Source organism: Mesocricetus auratus, unplaced genomic scaffold, assembly GCF_017639785.1.
Source record: "Mesocricetus auratus isolate SY011 unplaced genomic scaffold, BCM_Maur_2.0 Super-Scaffold_100003, whole genome shotgun sequence".
NCBI classification, from domain to species: domain Eukaryota; kingdom Metazoa; phylum Chordata; class Mammalia; order Rodentia; family Cricetidae; genus Mesocricetus; species Mesocricetus auratus.
The window spans coordinates 76563249-76588464 of record NW_024429188.1 but is presented as its reverse complement, the minus strand read 5'-3'; the positions used below and the strand labels follow the sequence as shown (position 1 = coordinate 76588464).

Genomic DNA, 25216 nt, shown 5'->3' with positions numbered 1-25216 from the left:
TTTTCTGCCCTGTTGATCAGATTCCAGACCCAAGAGAGACTGCAGAGCTTTCCTCTTTCCACTTCCCTCCACACCTGAAGCCACGCCCAAAGGGGTGTGGCCACTGTTACAGGTTCATAGGCAAGATGCTACTTTAATTTCCCTTTTTGTCTAAAGAAGACGGTTTTGGGGCTGGAGAGATGACTCAGCGGTTAAGAGCACTGGCTGTTCTTCCAGAGGACCTGGGTTCAATTCCCAGTACCCACATGGCAGCTCACAATTGTCTGTAACTCCAGTTCCAGGAAATCTGAACCCTCACACAGACATACATGCAGGGAAACACCAATGCACAGGAAATAAAAATAAATCATTAAAAAGAAGGTTTTAAGGCTGATGCCAAAACTATATTCAATGATAACAAATGTCAAGCATATTCCAGGGAAAGGAAAGGTAAACATACAAAAATCAAAACCTACTCCCAGCGAGAGCAACATTGAGCAATAGACACATACTACAGACGGCTTCAAAAATTTGTATTCATTTTAGAAGCTTATTGTATCCAGACAGACTTCCTCCATGTTATACTTCCAAAACATATCATTCCCAAATATGCACTACAGTTTAGATCTTGGACTGTGTTGCATCCCATCACAATAAACTCTTCCAACTGTTTGGGATGGCATGGGCTATCAAAAGATGAGTTCAGAAAATACTCACATCAAAATCTGCAACTTGTTGGCATCTATGAGGTAGATAGTAGCTTGAATGTTCATACATATCTAGTTCATATTTCTTAGACTTTGTACTAACGTGTGTGTGTGTACCAGTTTTGAATATAGACAGACAGATATTATTCTTGCATGTTAGAACAATTTCCACAGGAGGACAAAGTGTTTTTGGAATTGTATTGTTGCTATGGATATCCTTTGAGATCAGTCTTTGTGATGTTTTGTATTGAGAGAGAACTGTACACTGGAAAAATTCTATCTTTAGAACTCATTGTTTTGAGGAATAATAACAATCCAGTCCATCACAAATTTATTTGATATGAAGTGGGTTTTAATGCATTCCAAATTCAGAATCAGCTGTTCCAGATAGCACAGGTCTTTATTTTTTGTACCATCTTTTGCCTGACCTCAATCATAGCCTTCCAGAAATCCTTAGTTTTTGCTCTATGGCAATCTCTAGCAAAATTGGAACTAAAAAACATAATCCAGCACAAATACTAAAGGATAACACCACTCATCACCTCTTTCTGTATAGCCAATTTAACTTCAAGTCTCTTATGACGGACTCAACCCAAACAAATAATGCACCACAAGCTTTACTTTACTGGCAGAAAATTTGATTTTTTTTCCTACACAAAGGCAAGAAGTTCCATGAATTCTAAAGCATGCTGTGCCCAAGCTCCTAGTGACTGAAAATATCTTTGACATTTTTTACATAAAGGAGTTGAGAGTTGTTTCAGAATGTCTACTTGCTTCACAAACAGAGCACACAAATATTGACAGGCTTTAGACTAATTGGGCTACCACACTCAAAGAATGAAATCATGTCCTGAGCTACAATCAATGAATTCTGTTGTTGTGGGATATTTGTACACTGTGTGAAGTTATATTGCTGTGACTGGTATAATAAAATTTGAATGGCTAATAGCTAGGCAGGAGGCATAGGCAGGATTTCTGGGGAGAGAAAGGAAGAAAAAGAGAACTCAAGGGTCTCCAGTAAACATGGAGAGGAAACAAGAGGTCCAAGATGGAAGAGAGGAAACACCATGTGATAGAATGTAGATGAATAGAAATGGGTAAATTTAAGTTATAAGAGCTACTTAGGAACAAGCCTAAGCTATAGGCTGAGATTTCATGATTAATTAATAAGTGTGTCATTATTTGCAGGCTTGTAGTCCCGATGAGGAAGGACTGCTTGCTACATTCTATCATATACTTCATTTTTCTATATAAATAGTACCTCCCATACAGCTCTAAATTCATTGTAATTCAGTGACAAATCAACTCCTTTTTCAGTTGCCACAGATGCCCAGTTGTTAGTTCCCTTAATGTACATCAAATGGCATATTTAGACTTCTCATCTAACTCCAATAGTACTTTTTTGATCATGGTTTCTATGGGGGCTATTTTTACGTATCATAATTTTTTGTTGAAAAGTGAATGTTTTAAATACTATAAATTTATAACTTTGGAACCTCCCAAAGGATTGACAGGGTTTGCTATCTATTGTTTACTTACAGACTTTTCTGACCTAAATCTTTAAGCCTTTCTTCTTTGTAGTGTAGTGTAGTGTAGTGTAGTGTAGTGTAGTGTAGTGTAGTATAGTGTAGTGTAGTGTAGTGTAGTGTAGTGAGATATCTGCTCCTTCAACTTATTGTCCAGGTAGTTTGCGGAGAACAATTCCTTAAATGTCTAAAACCAATACCTCTCCTAGCCTTTTGCAAGGGGCTGTGTGTGGAGGTTGGGATGTGCACTGGCACTCAAGGACAACTGCTAATTCTGTTTTAGGCATCACTCCTGACTTATATAGTGTCAAGGTCAGCTAGGATTGAGAAGTTAGAGCCCTCTCTGAGTTTTCCTGGGAAGATGTGTTATATATAAAGAATATGCCTTCCAAGTGAGAAATCACTCTGCACATCTAGAGATTAATAAAAACAAAAGCTCCTTAATAATACCATATGCCCAACTTTTGCTAATGCTCAAAGAGAAGCTGGCCTAGAATACATTTTGCCATCTTATATACACTTTAGGTATATGCATTCCACAAACACCATCGAACTTTATTCTCTTTCGGGTCCTAGCCCCAGGTTACAATTTGAACAATTTAAACAGAGACAGGCCCCAGCAAGTCTGGCCACTAAGGCAGATGGGAATCTTACACAGAAAAGATACTGCATATTGCCAGATTATTTTAAACACTCCAGTATTGCTTTTTCAAAGAGTTGCTATCAAGGGTCATCTTGCCCACCTGGCAGAAGAAGAGAACTGGGTTCTTTAGGCTGCCTGATAGAGGCATGTTCTTTGATATAGAGATGGGTTTAATGACTGGTTGTAAGTCAGCTTGTGTCCTTCTGCATAGGAATGGGGCCGGAAGGTTATCAATTCTGGAGAACTATCATTTACATCTTAACATCCTGAAGTTTTCCTTATCTCTATCAGGCCTGGTTAGCCTGCTACTTATCTTTAGGCATAGACCTGAGGCAATGCTCCTTAAGCTAAGTTTCACTTGTGTGGTTTCATGTCTCCTAAGCGAATCTATTAGTAAATTCTCTTTTAATATCAATTTTATTGCTTTGATTGAGTTTCTTCTATATCAGATTCATAGCTCTGAGCAGGTACACAGCTCTCCTCATGCAAATGGCCTTCCATATTCCAAGGATTTTGTTGATACTTAAGGAAAAGAAAACCTTTGAACAACTCATTCTCTGCCTTTTCATTTTAAGATTTTTGACGGCTTGTTTTTGTCCCATGTGTCCTCCCAGCCCCGGGCTGCTGCTGTGTTAAGCAATTGCCACTGATTGTTTTTGACAATGCTTCTAGGGAAAAGGCTTTTCAAGTCAGATAAAGATGGGCCTTAGTGAAGTAATTTTCCAGGGAACTTCCAGGCATGGTAATCATGGCAGTTAACCTGATATGGAACTTAGCAGAAACTGCAAACTTGTCCCTGGACCACTGGCTGTTAGGGTACTGATTTTCAAAGAGATGTTGGGATGATTAGTTTTTAAGCCTACCATGGGGCAGAGGAAAGAGAAAATGAGAATTATGCCAAGCTAAAAGCACAAAACTGCTCATTCTTAACAAAATTCAACAATTTTGTGAATATATGCTCTTTGGATTATTACAAATTTTCAGTTAAATTCTAAAAAATTTAAAAAATGTGCACATTGACCTCTTTTGATAGAATTCTCATTGCTTTTATGGGGGAAATAATTTCCAGAAGTCCCAACCCTGCTGTTTTTACTGAGAGTACCTGTCAGTTTTCAACCAATCAGCAAGACCACAAATGCTATTGCAGACAGCACCATCTGAACTTTGCAGGAAGTGTAACTGAGCTGGGACTCCTGTCAGTTATGCGGTTTGCGTATTTGTCTGCAAGAAAACTTTAATTTATATGATACTTGAGATTCTGTAATAATGGATATTGATCTGCAATTAAAATGTGCCATAACTGAAATGCTCAGTTTTGTCTTAAGTTTGCAGGCGGTGTGGTAGAAATATGCATAGTATATATAGCAACTTTTGTTATTTAATTCTTCTGAGTGAAATTTAAGATTGCAATTGGTTTCAAGTACTTTTACATATTGATAGCTCATGCTGTGATAGCAGCATGATTAATTAAAATACTGACACTGTGATGTTTTAAAAATGACTTTTAGAACTTGTAATAAAACAGAGATGTAATAAACATGGATAGCTGTTTAAATAAAGATAATACTTAGTATTTAACCCTAAAGATGTTTGGGATAAAAGTTGGGGAGGAGGATTCAGGTATAGAGTTACAAGCCTGTAATCTCAGCATTAAGGAGCAGGGGGCAGGAAGACTGTGATATCAAGGCCAGCTTGTGCTACACAACAAGATCTTGTCTAAAAAAACAACAACAAAAATATTGGAGGAAGGTAGAAAGACAAAGTATCTTCATATGATCTTTGTGTATCATTGTGTAACTATGACTTGCATGGGCTTTTCTAAAGTACCAGATGAAATCATAAACAATGCAAAATTACTGTATCTTAATTACAGTTAATAACATACCTACTTTAATTCATTCATATACATTAAGTAACATTAGATTTTAAATGTTAAGAATAGCTATTAAAAGTCAGAGAGTAGTGGCACACAACTTTAATCCCAGCACTCCGGAGGCAGAGGCAGGCAGATCTCTGAGTTCAAGGCCAGTCTGATCTATAGAGTGAGTTCCAGAATAGCCAGAGCAGAGAAAAACCTGTCTCAAAAAAGAAAATTATACCTGCTCTGTTTTCCTCTTATAGCTTCCTCAAACGATGTAATATTGTGAAAGCCTGTCTTGAAAAGTGAAAGTGACAGAATAATTATTGGAATATTAATAGAATATTACAATTAATAAAATATTTTACATGACAGAAAACCACAAAGAAAGAGATTAAATTCAAAAGCTTTCTTAAAAGAAAAATAAAAGGTCAGGTGGTGGCGGCACACACCTGTAATCCCAGCACTTAGAGGCAGGCACATCTCTGTTAGTTCGAGGCCAGGATGGTCTACAGAGTTCATTTTGGAATAGCCAGAGGTATTACACAGAGAAACCCTATCTGCCCCTGCCTCAGACAAAGAAAGAAAAGAAAAGGAAAATACTACACTTCCTTATTTTGTTTACTTTCCAGCTTTTCCCATCACATGGCCTTCATTATGTTCTGTCTCCTATACCTTCTTCTCTATCCCAATTCTTAGCTAGTGATCACTGTATTTAAAAAATGGAAACATTCAAAAGACAACTACTTGGCAAAAGAATATTTGTAATGCTGTCACTTATGTGATGGCTGATCAGGACAAGAAAAGAAAACTCAATAATCCTTGCCTCCCTACCATTCTGTTGCACTCATGACATTTCTTATCTCACACAATTTCTTTGTTTTCCTTTGTGAGTTTATCTTCCTCATAAGCATCCCTAAACAATCTAATTGTGATTTTCATAGGCTCAAACTTACGTACTTGTAATTTGTTGTATATATTTTATTTGTGACTACCAACCCTCCATGTTTTTGAGGCATTTTTCTATACTACTGTAGAAGCCTGTGTTTGGTTCACTTTTATTGCTGTACACTATTCTATTATATGAATGTCACACAATCTGTCTTTCTGAACTGTGATGACCATCCCGAGTGTTTCTAGCATTTGACAGTTATAAAGCAATGCTGTCATGGATGTGCTTTGACATGTCTCCTAGTATAAAGAAGCACTTGAATTCTGTCTGACTTATTTAAGAAATGGCACATCAACAGTTTGCTGGTCCAATGTAACTATGGGAAGGCAGGATAGGGAATTTTCTACTTGACACCTGGAATGATGGAACTGGAGGTAAGAACAACAGAGGATGAGAGGTGAGACTACTAACTCCTCTCCTTCCCTATGCTTCCGTGTGTGTGTGTGTGTGTGTGTGTGTGTGTGTGTGTGTGTGCTATATGTGTGTGTTAATGATATACTGGTTAAATGTGTGTGTGTGCTTGTTAATTTTTTGTCCCTGTGACAAAATAACTGAGTTAATAAACTAATGGAGGACAGATTTTTGGGCAGATTTTCAGATATTTAAATCCCTGCTAAAGTGCCTCCACTGCTTTTAAGTCTATGGTAGGCAGAAGCATTGTGACTAGGCAAGAAAGACAAGAAGGAAGCAGAGAGTGAAAGGAAGGAGCCAGACACAAGATACGTTCTTCAAATACATGACCTTGGTGGCCTATTTTCCCCATATAATTCATAGCTAGACTAATGAATTACATCACAATTTTCTCAATTGTGAAACTGAAATAGCATTATTAATTTAAAGAAGGTTGTTGAAGAAGGTTAGATGAGTTGGAATGTTTCATGGATTAACAGAGTAACTTTCTGATTTTAGTAGTCCTAACTTGGAGTAAACACAATTGAGCATTTCAAAAGGTGTTCTGAAATCTGTGACTGCTGAGTACTTGTTTTTGATTACTTGGGAAAGCAGAGTGGGCTGGAGAAATGACTCAGCGGTTAAGAAAGAGCACTTGGTTCTCTTGCAGAACACCAAGGTTGAGTTCCCAGCACCCTCATAGTGACTCACCATTCATAACTCCAATTCCAGATAATCCACCTGAAGGCCCCAGGTGTGCACCTGCTGCATAAACATGCATTCTGAAAAAAACACTCATGCACATAAAATTTTAAAAATCTAAAAAAATGTTTAAAAAAAAGCAGGGAGTATACACAAAGTTCATTCTGTTTAGTTGTTGTCAGGGCCTGCCTGGCCATCTGTTGTAAAGTGGGTGAGGTATACATAACCTGTATGAGTCAGCTTACTGCATGATTAGTTGAATTTGGATTCTTTGTTCTAGTTAGTTATCAATGGCTGCATAACAGTGACAAAATGACGTTCATTGCTCATCTTGTGGTTCAGAAGCTCAGACCATATGCAGTCTTTTTTCTTTTTTGTTTTTTTTTCAAGACAGTTTCTCTGTATTGTTTTGGAAGGTGTCCTGGAACTCGCTCTGTAGATCAGGCTGGCCTCGAACTCACAGAGATCTGCCTGCCTCTGCCTCCCAAGTGCTGGGATTAAAGGCAGTCTTTTTTCAGAGTGTTTTGCCACAAGCCTTTTTGTGTCATCCATCTAAAGTGAGACAATTAAAAGCAGAAGCCTCATGTGTGTCATCTGAGGGGTCTAAACTGAGATTAGAGGAGCCAAAGTACATCACACGTGTCTTGCCTTTTGCTTCCGGATCTTGGGTGGCATGTCCCAGTTTTCTTCCATAGAGAGTCTCTTCCCATAGGGAAACTTCCAAAATGTTCAAAACCAGAAGCTATTGGGGTCTTTTCAGATCTAGTTTCAGTTCATACTTACTGCATCCTGTTTGTCCAGACTAATACCAGGGGTAGCCTGTATTAAAAATAGCCTCTTCTGCCTGGTGTTGATCACAACTTTCATCCCAGCACTTGGAAGGTAGACGCAGGTGGATTTCTGTAAGCTTGAGGCTAGCCTAGTCTACATGGTGAGTTCCAGGATAGCCAGAGTTCCATAGTAAGACCCTGTTGCTACAAAATACCAAAGGGAAAATAAAGGGAAGAAAGAAAATAGCTCCTTGGATTTTGTGGTAGGAACATCCCCAGTTCCATTTAAAATGAACCTGTGGGTTATTGTGGATTGTGGTCATCTTTTAGAAGTAATCTAGCATACGTAGTTTGTGAGCATTGGACCCAGAAACCAGTTGACTCTGTTAGACATGCACTTGTCTATTGTATTCATTTGCTACAAAATATTGGGTTTGTCTGAGGAAAGGGCATTTGAGAGGGATGGAGAAATTAGCCCTGCCCCAGCCTTTTCATCATCCCAAGTGAGACAATAAGAAAATGCAGATGTAAGATTTCTTAGACGACTACATAGTCCTCTGAGCTTTCTTCCTCTTGAGTGTCATGGAAAATCTAAAACGAAGCAGATAAAAATCTTGAGTTGGCAGTCCAATAAAGGCTTCAGCTTTTAGATAGTGTCTGTGGTTCTCTGAAATAACATGAACACAGTGAAGTCATCCATGGACAGACTTAGGGGAAAGGGGAACCAGCCTATTTGAGTCTCTGGTTCCTAAAATACTGTCTCCTTCCCGAGTTTCTTCTGATTCTGCACTCCAGTGCAACATTCCATCAAAGTGAAATGTGGGGGTTTCTTGTGTCTTTAATGCCAAGTCTGTTTGCTTCAGCATTGATTTTTGACTCAGATTGATGCTCTGTGAGAGAACTCTGTAGGAATTACCAAGTGCTGCAGATATGACTCTTGACCCTCTGGTCCCCTGAGCACTGCAGCTCTTCCCCTTTTCTCCACATTCTTCAGTGGAGGCCCCAGGGCGCAGCGTGTTTGGTTTTCCGTGCACAGGGTCCTCACCAGCCTGTAATTTCTCCTTCTTGTAGCCACAGCTGACATTCCAATGTTCGGATCTGTGTCCTCTCCTTCACGCCCCTATTGCCTCAGCTTTGTCTGTGTGTGCCATGAAGTTCCATCCCCTCCTAGCCAGGCCTGCTCAAGCTTCATCCCAATGCTACGCCATGTACCCCAATCCATCTTAACAGTGTTTGAGCCTGTGCCTTCTCTAACCTTGGACCCATTTGCATTCAAATCAGCCAGGGTGATCAATCCTTATCAAGATACATGTATTAAAACAAATATATATTAATACATAAACTTATGACTGCACACAGTGCATGTTTATACAAGCAAGCATGCATGTACATATAAGCATAACAAGTCACACGTATTTCCACAGACAAACATAAAGATATGTATACTTCAGTTGGGACTATCATCAGACTCAACACGATGCATTCATATAAACACATCCACTTAGACACAGATACATGCACATAAATGCACACATCCGTATCCTCATATGCAATATACACATATACACACCGAGAAAGAGCATGCTCAGACTCAGTGAAGGCAACAGCTGGCTGGAAAGGGACTGGAGAGATGGCTCAGCGGTTAAGAGCACTGACAGCTGGCTGGAAAGGTGCTATGTGTGCATTATGACAGCATATATGTGGATCAAGAAGACAGTGACCATCATGACATCCGAGGTCAGATAGTCATTTTCAAGACTAATTAGCCCATAATGGTAACTCATAGATAATGTCACCACCATGGGCCCTTTCACATTGAAGAGAATATTCAGGCTCGCTACCATTTCTGGAAAGGTTGTTTTGTCTCAGGTGCTTTGCAGAGTGTTTTACCCACATCACGTTGGTTTGGTCTCACAGGGATCCAGTAAAAGCAGCCCCAAACACTAGCTGTCTCTCTGAACACAGCACAGATGGCCTCCTTCCCTTCTGGTTTTGAGAATACTTTCACATGCATTACTTCCACTGGATTCTGAGTTTTGCAATAATACTGTGAAGTAGGAAAGTTTGGCATTGTCATTCTTAATTTGCAGCTGCGACTCACAGAGGTTAAGGAACTCTCTTAAGCCTGTTAACAGCTAAGAACCTATAAGCCAGCCCAGATCTTATCCATCCATTTCCATGCTCCAGTTTCAGGACTTTTGTCTATTTCTTCCTTTGTTCATTTCTCATGTATTTATGTTCCCTATAACTTTCCAGGGACTGTGCTGGGTACTATGAAAATAAAACAACAACAAACTGGGTGAGATAGAGGCTTGACTTCAAAATCATTGTCATTTTAGAGGGGAAAAGACAAGTAGAGAGAAACATCACCGTATCACATGCCAGAGCCTGGGACAGACTTGGAAAAACTGGCTAGAATAACTGGTTCTGCTGAGGGAGTCTGCAGTGCCGGGTGGGGGGTGGGGTGAGGGCTATGCTGCTTTTCTATGTAGTGCTTTTATCTGTGGGCCTGGTTGGCCTCTTCGAAACTGTAAAGTTAGTCACATTCACCTACCTCTGTTTTCTGCAAGGACTGTAAGGTAGTGGTGACTGATTACAGTACAGCTTCGAAGTCAGTGCAATGTGAGTTCTTCAATTATTTAGGAGTCAGTAGGATTTCTGCTTACCACAGCTAAATTATTATGGTCAAGAAACCCACATATTTGAGTGTATCCTTTAAAATTGGCTGTGCAGTTACCTAACTATTTTAGAAAATGGGTTACAGGTGAGAAAATTCTAACTCAAAACCAAGTGAAATGTTATCGTTTCTATGACGGTTGTATGGATGTTTGGATTTGTTCTTTTTCTTTTTAGATGCTTTTCAGTTTCTTTGGTCCCTTTCTCTCTCTCTTACCGAATCCCACTCTTAAGTCTCTCTCTCTCTCTCTCTCTCTCTCTCTCTCTCTCTCTCTCTCTCTCTCTCTCTCTCTCTCTGTCTGTCTGTCTGTCTGTCTGTCTCTCCTTCCATTTCTTTCTTTATCTTATGGAAAATTATGAGCACACTCACTCGGCGGTTGAAGAATAGCATAGTTTATATCCAATCTGTGCTTTTAAAAACAAGCAACATTTTACTAGCCTTCTTTCATGTTTTTCTTTAGTCACACCTTTGGGGAGAGCGTTGTTTTAAAACAACTACAGCCTTCAGTCTTAGAAGGAGTGAAAGCAGGGATATAAGAGGTACTGAAGGGAGGGGACATGGGAGGGGTTAGAGGGAGGAAAGGGGAGGGGGAAGTGATGGAATTATATTTTAATATTTAAATAAATAACAAACCTATTGCCTTGTTATTTAGGAAGTTTTGAAAGAATGTCAAAGCAGAATGAGAAAGTGTCTATCTTTCCATCTGTCGCAAGTGTGCAGTTGAAAAGAGGCACACAATGTAAATGAAAAACATTTAATGAGCTATCTCCTGTGGCATTTATACATCTAGCAGCATGCAGCTCACCTGAACAAGGCAATTTTGGCAGAGTTCAGCCAGAATAAACAATTATGTGCAAGTTTTTGACTGAACACTTCAGATAAGAACAAAGCACAATACAAGAATAGATATATTGACATTTTCACTTTATATAAAGATACCATTGTTGTCACTGTTCTGGAAGCTCATTAGATTTGGGCCTTAGGATTTCATATTCATTTTTTATTTCACTGTAACTATAATGTCATTTGTTTCCTTGTCCTCTGTTTTCTGGAATCCAGCCTCCTTAGTTGGGGGATTTAAGATCATGGACACCAGTCGTAAAGCTGGGGAACCAGCATTGGACCAAACCAAGCCCTCTGAATGTGGGTACCAGCTAGGAGGCCTGGGCAGTCTATGGGACCTCTAACAGTGGAGCCAGTGTTTGTCCCTAGTGCACAAATGGACTTTGGGAGCCCATTCCCCATGGAGGGATACTACTGCAGCCCAGATACACGAAGGAGGTTCTAGACCCTCCCCCAAATGATGTGACAGATTTTAATGATCTCCCATGGAAGGCCTCACCCTCCCTGGGGAGGAATGGGAGATTGGATGGGGAGTCGTTGAGGGACATGGGAGGATGGGAGGGAGAGGGAACTGGGATTGATAAGTAAAATAAGATTGTTTCTAAATTAAATAAATTAAAATGTAAAAGAACATAAAAAAGATATCTGAATTTTTACTATGTTAACTATAAGGTAAAAAAAACTGTAAGTCTCTATTTACAGTACAGCTGTTAGCCAACACCATCACCAGAATTAGATATGGGTAGTTACTTCAATTACAAGGTCTTATGACTTATTTTTATTTATGGGTATTTCTGTGTGTGCATACCACCTGTATGCAGATGCCTGCAGAGGCCAGACAAAGGCGTTCAATTCCCTGGAGCTAGAGTCACGTGCAGCTGTGAGCTGCCTGATGTGGGTGCTAGGAAGCTAAGTCCTCTGAAGAGGACAAAGTCCTCTTAACTGATGGGTCATCACCTCATCCCCTCACATGTAGTTTTATTCCCAGAAGTATGAGCTTTGGCGCTATTTTCACAATAGAAACAACTTAATGGAATTAAAAAGGAAATTGTAAAGTAAATCAGAGTTCATCTAAAGAAGATGAGACATTGTAAATACGTAACTTATTAGACATTGCTTATTTATATTACACAACATAATAAAAACAGTATACAAAATTCTATATCCAAGATGAGCTCAACTCTATAAAAAGTGCCTGGAAATGATATTGGAAGGTAATGTGCCAAGAGGTTAACAGTGGTTGCTTCTGAAAAGTAAGGTTATGAGTGATTCTATTTTATTTCCTTTTATACTTTTCTGTCTTTTTTCAAATTTTCTACAGTAAGCATGTAATTACTTGCATAATCAGAAAAACATTTTTTCTAAATAAAAAGACAAGCAAGTCTCATAATCCCAATGCCTAGAAGCAGATCGGCCAATCTGTTTTGAATGTTTCCAAGGCAGTGAACCAGGCAAAAAAGTAAGAAGGATGATTTCAGAGTCCCCAGGGGAGACTTGTATAGTTAGTTCCTAGGAAACCAGAAGTTTTAGCCACTCAAAACACATGTAAGTGTTTTTGGTGTGAATCAAAACCTTCCATTAGACATAATTTCAACAGCAGCTGTTACACAACCTGTATAAACTATTTTTGGTGTGAACCAACATTTTAACAACATAGAAACTCTGTTAACTATTTCATGGTCCCATAGGTGCAAGCCTCATCTACCACTAGCCAGGATTAGCTGCCTTTATTTAGGGGGAATGCCTGATGCTGTAGCGGGGCTGAGAAGCACTGTTTGGCCAAGAATCAGCACCGCCCTCCTGAATGTCTCTCTAACTGCTTTATGTTCCTCCTGGTTTTTGAAGGCTTTTGACGTGGCTTTGAAAATCAACAGATCAAAGGAAAGTTTTAAGTAATTCAAACCCATTTTCATAAGAATAACAGAACTATATAAATAATGACGTAGTGTTCTCACTTCCTCTGGTTTCTTCCATCAAGAGTAAGCAATGTTAATCTTATGTGTGTCTTTACACCTTTCTCTACGATATATAGCATGTTTAAACACACACAGTGGATAAAGCTCCTCCTTAACGTCTTTTATTTGAAAAACTACAGACTCCTGGGCCCCATCCTAGGGTTTAAAAAAAACAACTTTTCAAAGAACTTCAGTGAATCCTATAATCAAAAGGGGCTTGGTAAAAGTTCTATATATATTACTTTGTAGTTTGATTTTACCCCTTACTATATCGTGTTTCCTTTCATGTCTAAAAACAAAAGTCATTAATTTTTAAAGGTATTGGGGGCAATTAAAAGATTTAGTTAAATTGAATTATTTGGTTTCCAAAAGATACTTAATTTTTCTTTATTTCTGCATACAATGTAATGTGATCACACTTACCACCATTTCTCCTTCCAACTTCCTTAATATCCCCCCAGCACATCTTCGTCTAAACTTCTTGGATTTTTTAACAGCCTGTTAAGTCTAGTTAGGGCTTCCTATGTGTTCGTGAGTTTCTGGTATTACCTGGATCACAGGGAATGTACCAGTGGATATAACTCTAATAAAGAAAAAAACTCCCTCCCCTAACAACTGTCCACTGACAACAGCTCCTCAGTAAGGATTGGGGTTTAGAGGTCATCTACCCCATCTATGTTGGAATTTTTGGCTGCTTGATCTTGTGCAGGTTGTGTGCAGGTAACCACACCTGCTATGAGTTCATGAGTGCAATAGTCATGCCATGACTAGAAGACAACATTTCTGTAGCCCTTCTCCCCATCCTCTGGCTGGTGGCGCATGCCTTTATTCCCAGCACTTGGGAGGCAGGGGCAAGTGGATATCTGTGAGTTCGAGGCCAGCATGGTCTACAAAGCTACACAGAGAAACCCTGTATCAAAACAGCAACAAAAATAAAGGCTAGTTTAGCAAAAAATATCTGTAACACCTACAGTAATTTCCCTGATGTTAAAAAGATCTTGCAAATTGAAAAGTGAAAGAAAAACTGTTACTACTTCAGTAAGAACCATACTGGGATGCTGTTAGTGACCAGGTCGATACCTAAAAAAATACTCTTTGAATCACCACCAATGAAAGAGAAAGGAAAATGTGGATAGCTAGAGACGCTAATCTCTTATACAGATAAGATGCTCTCATATGAATGGCCAGTCAGGGTCCCTCATCACCATTTTTCCAAGCCACTCTGAGTAGTGTGGCTGTCATTCCCTTTCAGCTTACACCTGCACACCATGACAGTTCATCCATGGGCCAAGCTCAGGATATTTCCCTCCTTTGTCTGCTGGTCAGAGGTAAATCATACCTATATACCACAAGTGTGTGCTTAAAAAGAGATGCTAGTAAAATCATAGTGGATGACCAGATTGTGGACCACCAGCTATAACAGAAACTTGTGCCCCTTGTCTTTCTCATGCTGGATCTACCACCTCTGTATGAAAGTTTATTACTAGGCCCACCTGACATAGTAGGAATGACTGACGCCAGGTCATGATGTACAGTTGTAGCCACAAGCTTACTTGTTTGCCTATCATTCATTTGCTCTAATGATACCAGCACCCAAAACATACATGTGGTTTGTCAAAGGCTTATAATTATCCCTTGAAAGTGGCATGCCTTCTTTCTTAAGTCCTTGAGGCCTACATTGTTACTATCCTCATAGGCTTGCTATAAATTCTGCTTAGCTGTTTCCATGCCAGTATAGGGTATGCTGGTCACGTGCTCCAAACAGCATGGAATTATAGTGGAAGGATGCTATAGGGTGCTTTCTTGTTTTGGCCTCTGCTCAAAGCTATAGGGAATTTGGAGCATCTAGCATATGGATCAGGACAGGCTGCCAGATGGAAAGCCCAGGTCTTTTTTTTCTATTTTTTAAATTTAAATTAAAAACAAGCTTTTTTGCATATCAATCCCAGTTCCCCCTCTCTCCCTCCTCCCCTGCCCCCCAATAAACCCCATCCCATTCCCTTTCTGCTCCCCAGGGAGTGTGAGGCCTTCCATGGGGATCTTCAAAGTCTGTCATATCAGGACCTAGGCCTTCCCCCCATGTGTCTAGGCTGAGAGAGTATCCCTCTATGTGGAGTGGGCTCCCAAAGTCCATTCATATGCTAGGGATAAATACTGATCCACTACCAGAGGCCCCATAGGTTGTTGAGGCCTCCTCACTGACACCCACATTCAGGGGGTCTAGATCAGTTCTATGCTGGATTCCCAGCTGTCAGTCTAGGGTCCATGAGCTCCCCTTTGTTCAGATCAGCTGTTTCTGTGGAAACCCAGATCTTTTACTTTGTGTCTTTTACAAGGTTTGCAATTGCTTTGTTCCCTAACCATGGGCACCTAAAATTTTAATCTTTACATAGGTTATCCTCCACGTTTAAGTGATTGTATATTGCTCAAGCTACCAATGTGAAAGTGATTTCTTGTTTTGATAAAATAGATCCATGTGACATTCTGTAGGATAGACAGTTTTCTTCACAATCTTACCCAGCAGGGTCCTAGACAGTTAGCAGAGCTATGTAGAAAAATGACAAATTTCTGTTGTTGTGTGAGGTGCTGCTCAGAGGCAAAGTGCTTCCATGGTGTCTGTAAAAATACTGGAGTCCATCTCCAGCAGTGCTCAAAAGAAATAGTTCACAAATGCGTACTCATGTCTAACTTACGTGAATTTTAACTTCCTTATCATCTCTTCTAAATAGTATAGAAGGGAACACCTTGACTACATTATCAGCCAAGTATCATATACCCAAAGATGTGTTCATCTTTTCCAATGAACATTCCACCTCTAGCACAGAAGAAAGTAGGACACTAAGTTGATGATATTACAACATCTGTCATTTCACAAGTTTTTCCCCAACTCCAGAAATGAGAATGGAGGAATTCAACATAGATGTAAGATTGGATTCTTGCACATTGGGCCATTAAGAACGATCCTAATTTCAACATCTTCCTGCTAACAACAATATTGTTTGTGTAATTTTCCATTTTCACAACTTTTAAAAAGTCAAAAGAACCATGCAGTTGATAAGCAAAAAAAGTGTTTTGTAAATGTACAATTTGTTAGATTGACTTTATCAATTGTTTATGTGTTCTTCTGTTCATATATCAACCCATCTGATTATTGTATGAATTTCAAAGTTGCAGACAGAAGGTCATTTCCCTTGCAACACTGCTGCATGCACGTCTTTCAAGATCAATGTTTGTTTACAGTTCTTTCTGTTTTGTGGACAGTTTCTTTGTTCATGCTTCCCTTTAGGTAAAAATTTCACATAATAACATAAAAAATCTTTGATGTTTTTCACAGTGCACACAGCCTACTTATTCTACCATTTAAGTATGTCTCCCCAAACATACTCATTCACCTGGAACAAGCCTGATGGATAAAGCAACACACAGAACACTTACTTAATCTATACCTTCACATACCATTTAGACAAGTGGTTTTTCTTTCGGAATGCCACATGGCCAGAAGAAAATCTTCTTGACTACCTACTGAAGACTGGTGCCCATGACCAGCTGGCACCAAGAGTCACCAAGTTTCACAAAGATGAATTTTACTGAACAAACAGGATACATCTGCCTGTCTGAAGCAACACACATTCCTTTTCCTGTCCCTGGAAGTAGTCAGATCATCAGATCATCCCTCTGCTCTTCTCTACAGCACTCTGACACCCCAGTTATGATTTGTCATGATAGGAAAACAAAAATTCTTAAGCACACATGTTCTGTTCAAAGCCAATGGTCAAGTACTTGGTCTCCATCTAAGTCCCAAGAGAAGGGAGAGAGGAGGCCCACTTTAAATACACATACAGCACAAGTAGGAGAATTCTTTGGGAAGGACTCATTTTAACTCAGCCCCTGCTGTAGTTTCCTTCCAACTGTGAAGAAAGAAGAAACGAGGCTCACCTAGGTTTATTTGGGGTGTGAGGCCATTGAGAGGAAATGGAAGAGGCTGTTAGAGGAGCCTTCATCCATAAGGTCTGGCTGTGAGTCTAAATGCTCACCCATATTAAGAGGAAACAAACCAGTCATGGTGGCCCATGCCTGCAACCCCAGCACTCTAGAAGATGAGAATAGAAGATTGGCACGCATTCAAGAGCATCTAGAACTACAGAACAAAACCTTGTATTAGAAAAGAAAGCAAACAGAAGGGAAAGGAGAGAACTAAACAGCATGGGCTGACTTGGTGAGGCTGCTTGCTGAGCATGTTCAAAGTCTTGTTTGATCTCCAACAACTAAACATGTAAATAAGAGAATAAATTTACAGTCTGGGTCAAAATTAAGGAAAAAAATCACATCTCAGTCTGTATACTTCTTGCCCATATTAGCGCTCACAATTTATAGACAAGATGAAGCAGTGACCAGAAAATATGCACGTGGAAATTTAGCTGTGAGCCTTAGTTCTCTACTGTGGTAGACAAGCCTTTCTCCTGGCTTACCGGGCCAGAACTTACTCACTGGAGCACATTTTTCTCCCAGCCTGGCATTTCTTGTAGGGAATTCTACTTCCATTACAACTGAGCTTTTTCTTATTGTCATCGCACAGGATTGTCAGGTACAGAGAAACTGCAGGCTCCAGCCCCTCCCTCTGCAAGCTTTCTGTCTTTTTTTAAAGCGGACCTGAGCCCACTTGTCATGCAGCTGTACCTCTAATATTTCACACCGCCAGCCCCTAGGCTACAGCTCCCACTCCTAGTGTGCCCGCCTGAGCTTCTCACATAATTTCCTCATGTCCCTTATACTTCCTCTCTAGGCTCTCAGCCAGCCCTACTGTGCCCCAGTGACCTCCTTCCCCAGGGAGGGTTCCAAGCTTAATTATTCCCAATGGAGTGGCCCTTTACAGGTTTCTCTTCCTGTAACAGTCAGTGGTCATACTAATTTAGCTTTCTAGATCCATTTAGATCTCTAATTGATCTGTCATTGAGAGAGTGTACCTTGCTCACCTCTGCCCTTGATCGTCATTCTGTTCTGGTGATCTGTTTGCTTTTCCTAGGTTTTTTACAAGTCTAGTTAAAATCAAGTCTGTAAAACATGCCTGCTAGTGGCTGTAATGAAATTGCTTGAATCTCTGTTCAAAGTGTTTATTTATATTATATTCCAAATGTTCTGTTTGGGATGCCAAGCTTTTTGCAGTAGCAATGAGCCACTGGAGAAATAAGCACTAAGTGCAAATCAAGCTAGATCAGCCACCAGCCTGATTCAAAATCACTGGTCAGGACATAAATCCAAAGTAAAGTGGAAAAAGAGTGCCTTCTAATTAGGAAGTGTGGCATTAGAAACCCTCTCCATCAGTGTGTTTCTGTCTTCCGTGAATTCTTTTGTGCAGTAAGGAAAAAGTCGCCAGAAAAATGTGAAGATGAAGAAGCAAAGTATAGCCTGGCATGGTGGTACATAACTGTAGTTCTAGCACCTGGGAGGTAGAGGCAGGAGGATCAGGAGTCCAGGGTCATCCATGGTTGTATTACAAGTTCCAAGCCATATGGTGTTACATGAGACATTGTCTCAGAGGCCCTCTCTCTCTCTCCTCAAAGCAAGCAAATTACAGCCACCCTGTGCTTGCAACCTTATTTGTGCAACTAAAGCCAGAGTCAAGTCCTGTCCTTGGACCCCTATCAGAATCACCTGAAATGGTGTGGGGAGGGTCTGAGAATGTGTGCTTGTGACATACTCCTCCTGGTGGTGTGGGTACTGTTGGTTTGGTGTAAACATGTTGAGAACCGCAGCCTCAGGGGCTGTTCTGAAGAGATATGAAGGTCAGGGATCTCTGGATCCAGGGAACTTGTACAGAGGCAAGGAGGAGGTCCTAGCCAGCCACAGGCAGGGCTCAGCAGCCTACTTCTGGGTCTCAGTAGCTGCAAGAGTACTAACTAAATCCAAGACCTCATGGCAAAAGCCCTGCCCTTTCTGGCGTTTTTGTTGTTGTTTGTTTTTTAAACTCCTGCTGTCATGTCTTGCTCTTCCCACCTTCCCCAGAGTCAGTGACCCATGCTGAACCCTGAGTTCCAGAGCAGTGGTAATTGAGAACCACCTACAGCAACTCAGCCTGCTGGCCCCACACCTGGTGGGTGAGAAAGCACTTCCTTGAAATGCCCAAGTGATGCTGACTGAGGTTTCTTGACAGAGGGAACAGGAAGTAATCTGTGTTTCGTGGGGACTGGGTCAATGACAGACAGGCAGACCAGGGACAGCTTGAACATACACTGGGGATTTTGTTGCCATGGGCAGATTTTGAAGTGCCTTCATTTTTCTGGAGTTATGAGTTAGCAAGAACTATCCCAATTTACATAAGCATGTCTTCAATACAAACTAGTCTTCAAACAATTGTTTGGATGATATAGTTGGGTTCAGAGGAGAAAAGATCTAAGAGTAATTTAGTTCTGTGATGCTTTATGGGGGAATTCCCTCCGTGTTACCTACTTGCTTCTCCCAACAACCATGCAGGGAAGACCAATAATTTCCTTTAATGAACAAATAGTTTTAGAGAGCATAACTGACTTTCCTAACATCCTACAACATGTGGCACCTGTATTCCAACTGAAGTCTAACTCCAATGCCCCTCCTCCATGTTTGCAATGGCCTGTGCTTTGTTATTGACACACTCAAGCTTCACCAGCTTCAGGGAATGCTGGTGGTCACAGTACACAGATGATTCCAATTCCAGGAATGGCTTTGTTTGAAGAAAGCCTAAGGTGCCTAAGGTTACGCATCATCCCAGGTGACAGCCTGTATCCAGTGACTGTTCAAACATGGCCCATAAATGTCTGGCTCTTTGTCACAAACACGACCTCTCAGAGCGTCCATGCGATCTTCTGAAATGTCCCCGAAGCTGCATCTTAGTTCCACTTCCTTCTCTGTCCGGCACTGTTTTCTCACTGCCTGCTGGTGTCTGTCCTGACAGTTGCCCTCATCCTTCTGCCCACATGCTCTGGTTCCATGTGCTTCCTTGGCAAGATTATCTGTTTCTAAGATCACAGGACAGTGCAATGGAGGAGTCAGGACAGGAACCAGTGCCTTCTAGATACCTTTTGGGCTTCAGCATGCCTACCCAGGAACTTGGGGTATGTGACCTTAGAGAATAGGTCAGAACACGATTGGAGAAACTCACACTCACCCTGGAGCCCACTGTAACAATACCAAGTCCTTCTCTGTGTGATTCCTCCAGGGTAAGGCATTCAACCCCGACCAAGTGAACAGACAGCATGAAATAACAAAGATCACGTAGAAGGTTCAAAGATTATGACCCAAAGGCCCTAGAGCAGAGGGAAACTGGACGTGATTCCTACCGCTCAGCCCCAGGACAGAAACTAGCAGGGATGCTCCAGGGTTCTGCCATGTCCTGTAGAAGCACTTCCTGGTTCTGCATAGCAAACCCCCTGGGGTTTCACAATAGCCCAGTACTCTGGAATCCATCTTCCTTCACGAATGTGCCAGCTGTTGTAGAAGCCTTGTTGGGGGTGACATAGTGAAACTTCATGTCATGGCCCTGTGAAGCAGCACTGATAGAATTTGCATAGAATCATTTACTGTCTTGTTTAGGACTGCCTAGTGGTAGAAAAGCTGGAGGCCAGGCCCAGAACTCTCAGCAGTGCACTTGCCTCTGGGGATCACTCCTGACTGACATGGAGTGCTGGAGAGGGTCTGAGAAACTCGTGGAACCCCAGCTGCCAATCATGATGCTAAATACTTATGAGGCCCCAGATCCCAACTCCCACAATAGTAAAATACATTTGCAATGCACAGAAGCAAGCAAGACAGGGGAATCATACATGCCCATCGTAGAAGAAGGCAGTCAGTGAGCCTATTGAGAGATGGTGAGGGCTTGAATGTAAAAACCAAGGGAAGAACAAGGCTTTCCAAATGCCGTACTGTGTTTATGGAGGAAGAAATGTCACAAGCCACTCTGAAAGAGGGATTGGATGTGTAATTAGACATAAGCATTCCTGTTAAAACATCTCTAACACAGACATTTTAAAAGAATTATTTGTTTCATTTATGAGTATGTATGTGTAGCTGTATGAGTTTAATTGTTTCTTCACCAAGGCAATGTGTGAACAGCGATTAATTATTTTGTTGTCTATATTTTGCATACTTTGGAAGTGTAAAGAAAAAGATAAGTTTAAAAAAGACAAATACAAGGAATTATATATTATTTTTATTGTGTGTCTACAATGTGCTCTTTGTGTGTATGGGTTCTGCATCTATACATATATTTATATATTTTATTACATACATATATTTTATTAACTATAATACATATATTTAAACAACCCCAGCTTAAACATATTTCTGAAGTTAATGGGTACAATTTTTTCCTTGTCATTTTTCTAAACAATACATCACAACAATGATTTACACAGCATTTACATTTTTACATAGTAAAATTAACCTAGAGATTATTTAAAGTGTATGAGAAAATAAGGGTAGGTTATATGCAATTGCTACACCATTTTATGCAAGGAACTTGAGCAAACATGGAATTTGGTGCCTGAAACCAGTCCCCCATGGCCATTGAGTTGACTGGATACATATATATGTTGTATGTAGATCTATATGGAAATGCATACATATATACTTGATTACCCAATAAAAGGTATCATGTTACACAGTGTTGCATGCCTTTATTTGTGGAATCTTTTTCTATTTGTGCGAGATAGAGAGAACAAGAGCAGATTGAAGAAATGATCCCATTCAAATCCAGTTTGGTGAATCATTGACTTTTGGGGGTGTTACTTACAGGGTCATGGGTGAGGGACTACTTAGAGGAACATGGGTGACTCAGGCAGCTGCTTCTCCAAAAGGCCTTACCCCAGCATGGGTGACTACTTACAAAAGTCCTGCATCACCAGAGTGCTCTGGGCAACTTGCACATTTTTATACCATTAAAGAACTGCCTCTTCCCCAGCAATTGTTTACTATGTATATAACCTCTTACCCAGTTTCCTGATACTTGTAGGGGGAAGTCAATTTCTCAAAAAAAAAGACATAAAAAGCCATTTAAATGACACAGGCCTGCCACCCCAGCTACTTGGAATACCAAGGAAGGATGACCACATGCTACTTGGGCTACAAAGTAATTTCAAGGTCAGCCTGGGCACTTCAGTGAGACCCTCTCTCAAAATAAAAGGTAAAAATGATGCTGGATATAGATCGTTCAGCGGTAGTGTGATGAGGTGTGATGGCCCACATCCAATCTCAGTACACATGCACACAAAAAATCTCAGTATAACTAAAATGCAAATGCAAATCACAATGAGATGACACCTTACTCCAGTTAGAACAACAAAATGACAAAGAACACAATTGATGGCATGAAGGTGGAGAAAATGAAATCTTTATTAGCTGATGGTGGGAATGCAAATTAGTATCCACATTAGGAGAAAAGTATATTGAGCTTCCTCAAAGACTTTAAACACAGTATTACCACATAATCTAGAAATCCCAAAGTTGGGTACATATCTAAAGGAAATCAAATCACTATGGAGGAGACATCTGCCCTTCCATGCTTATTGCAGTACTAGTCACAATAGCTAAATTTACATTCAACCTAAATGTCAAACAATGGTAAACTGGGAGGTAGTTGAGAGAGGCACTCATTGGCAGAAGTTGGGCAGCAGGTATGTAGTTAGAAGGAGGAAGTTTTGCTATGCCACCAAACAATAAGGAGTCTGTAGTGAACAATAAAGTATTATAAATTTCTACATAGCTAGACTTGAAAAATGTTTTCATCACAAACAAAAGATAGACGTAGTGCTGGGTATGGTGGCTCTCCCCTCTGTCCAAGCACAGGCTGAGGAAGGAAGATCGAGAGATAGAGACTGCCTGAGCTGAGTCTGTCTCGAAAACAAAGGGGTCTGTTGAAACAGTTCAGTTAAGAAAGTGCTTGCTGTGCAAGGATCTAAGTTCAATCCCTAGAACTCATGCTCTAAAAAAGCCAGAGTTGGTGTTCTCTTGTAATCCTACCACGGGGAGACAGAAACAGGCAGATCACTGGCTAGTCATCCTACACGTAGGGAATTCTAGGCCACCAAAAGACACTGTCTCAAAAAAAAGGTGAAGTTGACCTCTGACACACACACACACACACACACACACACACACACACAGGAAACCTCCCCACATGAACACATATACACATGTACACACACAAAGAGAGGCTGGAGAAGTGGTTTCGTTGGTAAAGCACTTGCCATACAAGCCTGAGGACCGGAGTTTAGATCCACAGCACCCGCGTGAGAGTGTCTATAACCCCAGTGATAGTCAGGGGTAGTCAGGGATAGATTTCTGGGGCTCACTGGCTAGACAGTCTAGCTAAATTGGTGAGCTTCAGATACAAAAGAAAGTGGAGAGTAACTTTAAAAGACACACAATGTATGGCTCCCACCCCCCCACACACACGTACGCACATGCAGAAAAAGAAATGAGACATGCAACTTGGTCGTGTTGGTCTGGTGTGGCTTCTAAGGCCTGAGTTTGACTCTAACACTACATAAAAAAAATAAATATATGAAGCCAACATGCTAACCATCCTCGTTTGATCAATATGGCACGTGCAAATGCACATCCATCTACCATAGGCATGTCCTTTAAAAGTTGATTTTGGACGGGGTGAAATGCCTCAGTGGTGCATGCCACCAGGAGGCCTGACAACCTGAGTTTGACCCCTAAACCCACATGACCTACTCCTGCAATTGTGCGCTGATCTCCCCATGGGCATGCACAGATACACAAACACACACAAAAGAATTAAGTGCAGTAATAAAAACTTTTAAAACTAAAGATCTCACATTCCTTCGGGGCTGGGATGATGGCTCAGGGGGTAAAGTGCTTGTTGTGTAAGCATAAGCATGGTAGTGCGAGCCTGTAACCCCAGCCTCAGAGACACCAGATGGATTTCAGTATCTGGCCTTCAAACGCAAGTGTTGCGTGTCCTGTGGAACAACACAAGCGGTGTGTGGACTGTGCAACCACAATCATGCAAACACTCAAAGTTGCATGTTAATTGATGCACATTCTGCAACTCATCCAGTCCCCTATTTTGCAGTTTATACGGGGAGAAACTGAATGCTTGAAGGACTGGTAGGCAGTTTGCCAATTGCATTCTAGAAAGTTCCGGGTGCTTCCATACACTTTCGAAGTAGCTATTGGAATGATTTCCTTTAGCTCCAATCTGCTATCTTCCCAGATAGCAAAACTGTAGTCCTTCGAACATGAAAGGCTTGTCTTATCCTGCCTGTTAGTCATGCAGCCTAAGTGGGACTCCAGAAATCCCATGCACGTTCTCCCTCCTCTTGCCACATTCCCGCCCCTCCCCACGCACCGCCATCCCCCCTCCCCTCGCGCTTTTCCCGCTCGGCCGCCTGGCCTATGGCAAACGCCAAGAATTAATTAGGGGCGGGGATGGAGGAGCGTCTGTCAGGAGATCGCCATATTTCTGTACGGCCGTGGGGCAGCCCCGGCAGTCGGTGGGTCAGGAGAGGTGCTGACAAGGCGGGGCGGACGCTGGGCTCCTCCGGCTTCACCCCTCCCGCTGGGGACAGGTGGCTGCAGTGCGCCCCGCCTCTGCCAGCTGCGAGTGGGAACCAGGGAGGGCCAGTCCAGGACGGCCACCGCCAGCTGCGAGTCGGGGGACAGCGCGATCTAGTGCGGGACAGCCGGCCGAAGGGTCCGGCAGCGGCAAGCGAGGATCCTGGCGGCCAAAAAAATGCTTCTGTACCGAGGGGCCCCCGCGGGCCCTGGCGCACCGGGCGGCGGACTGGCCCGGGCGGGCAGCGTCCCGCAGGCCTTCGGGATCCGCCTGAGCACGGTAGGTCGGGGGGCCCCCCGAGGGGACGGACTCGCGCGAGCGTGAGCGGGTCCTCGGGATGCGGGGAGCGCGCGGGGTGGGCCCGGTGGGCCGAGGCCTCACGCGGGACGGGACCTTCTCTCGCCCCCAGATGAGCCCCCGCTACCTCCAGAGCAACTCCAGCAGTCACACGCGACCCTTCAGTGCCATCGCGGAGCTGTTAGGTGAGTGGCGAGGGCTGGCCGGGCCGCGGGTCGCTAGCCTGGGGCAGCAGTGCCAGCGTGGTGCGGTGGACGCGACAGGAATGCACGAGGCGCGTGGGGCGGGTCCGCTCGGGGCGGGCTGGGGGGCCTCGGCCACCGTGTTCTCTCGGGTGGTGGTTGGGGGGGTGGGACTAGATCT

The 25216-nt window shown here is 41.8% G+C and overlaps 1 protein-coding gene and 1 pseudogene across 1 annotated transcript in view; one reads left to right on the top strand and one right to left on the bottom strand.

Annotated features, from left to right (window-relative positions):
* Positions 1-529: 529 nt before the first annotated feature.
* On the bottom strand, positions 530-20506 carry LOC110342153 (annotated as a pseudogene).
* Positions 20507-24465: 3959 nt separating this feature from the next.
* Positions 24466-25216, top strand: part of Morc4 (MORC family CW-type zinc finger 4) — a 57300-nt gene continuing 56549 nt past the window's right edge. Inside the window, exons 1-2 of the mRNA XM_005076697.4 lie at positions 24466-24835; positions 24966-25038. Coding sequence (XP_005076754.1) covers positions 24734-24835; positions 24966-25038 — 175 coding nt within the window. The 5' untranslated portion in view covers positions 24466-24733. The remainder of the gene's footprint in view (positions 24836-24965; positions 25039-25216) is intronic.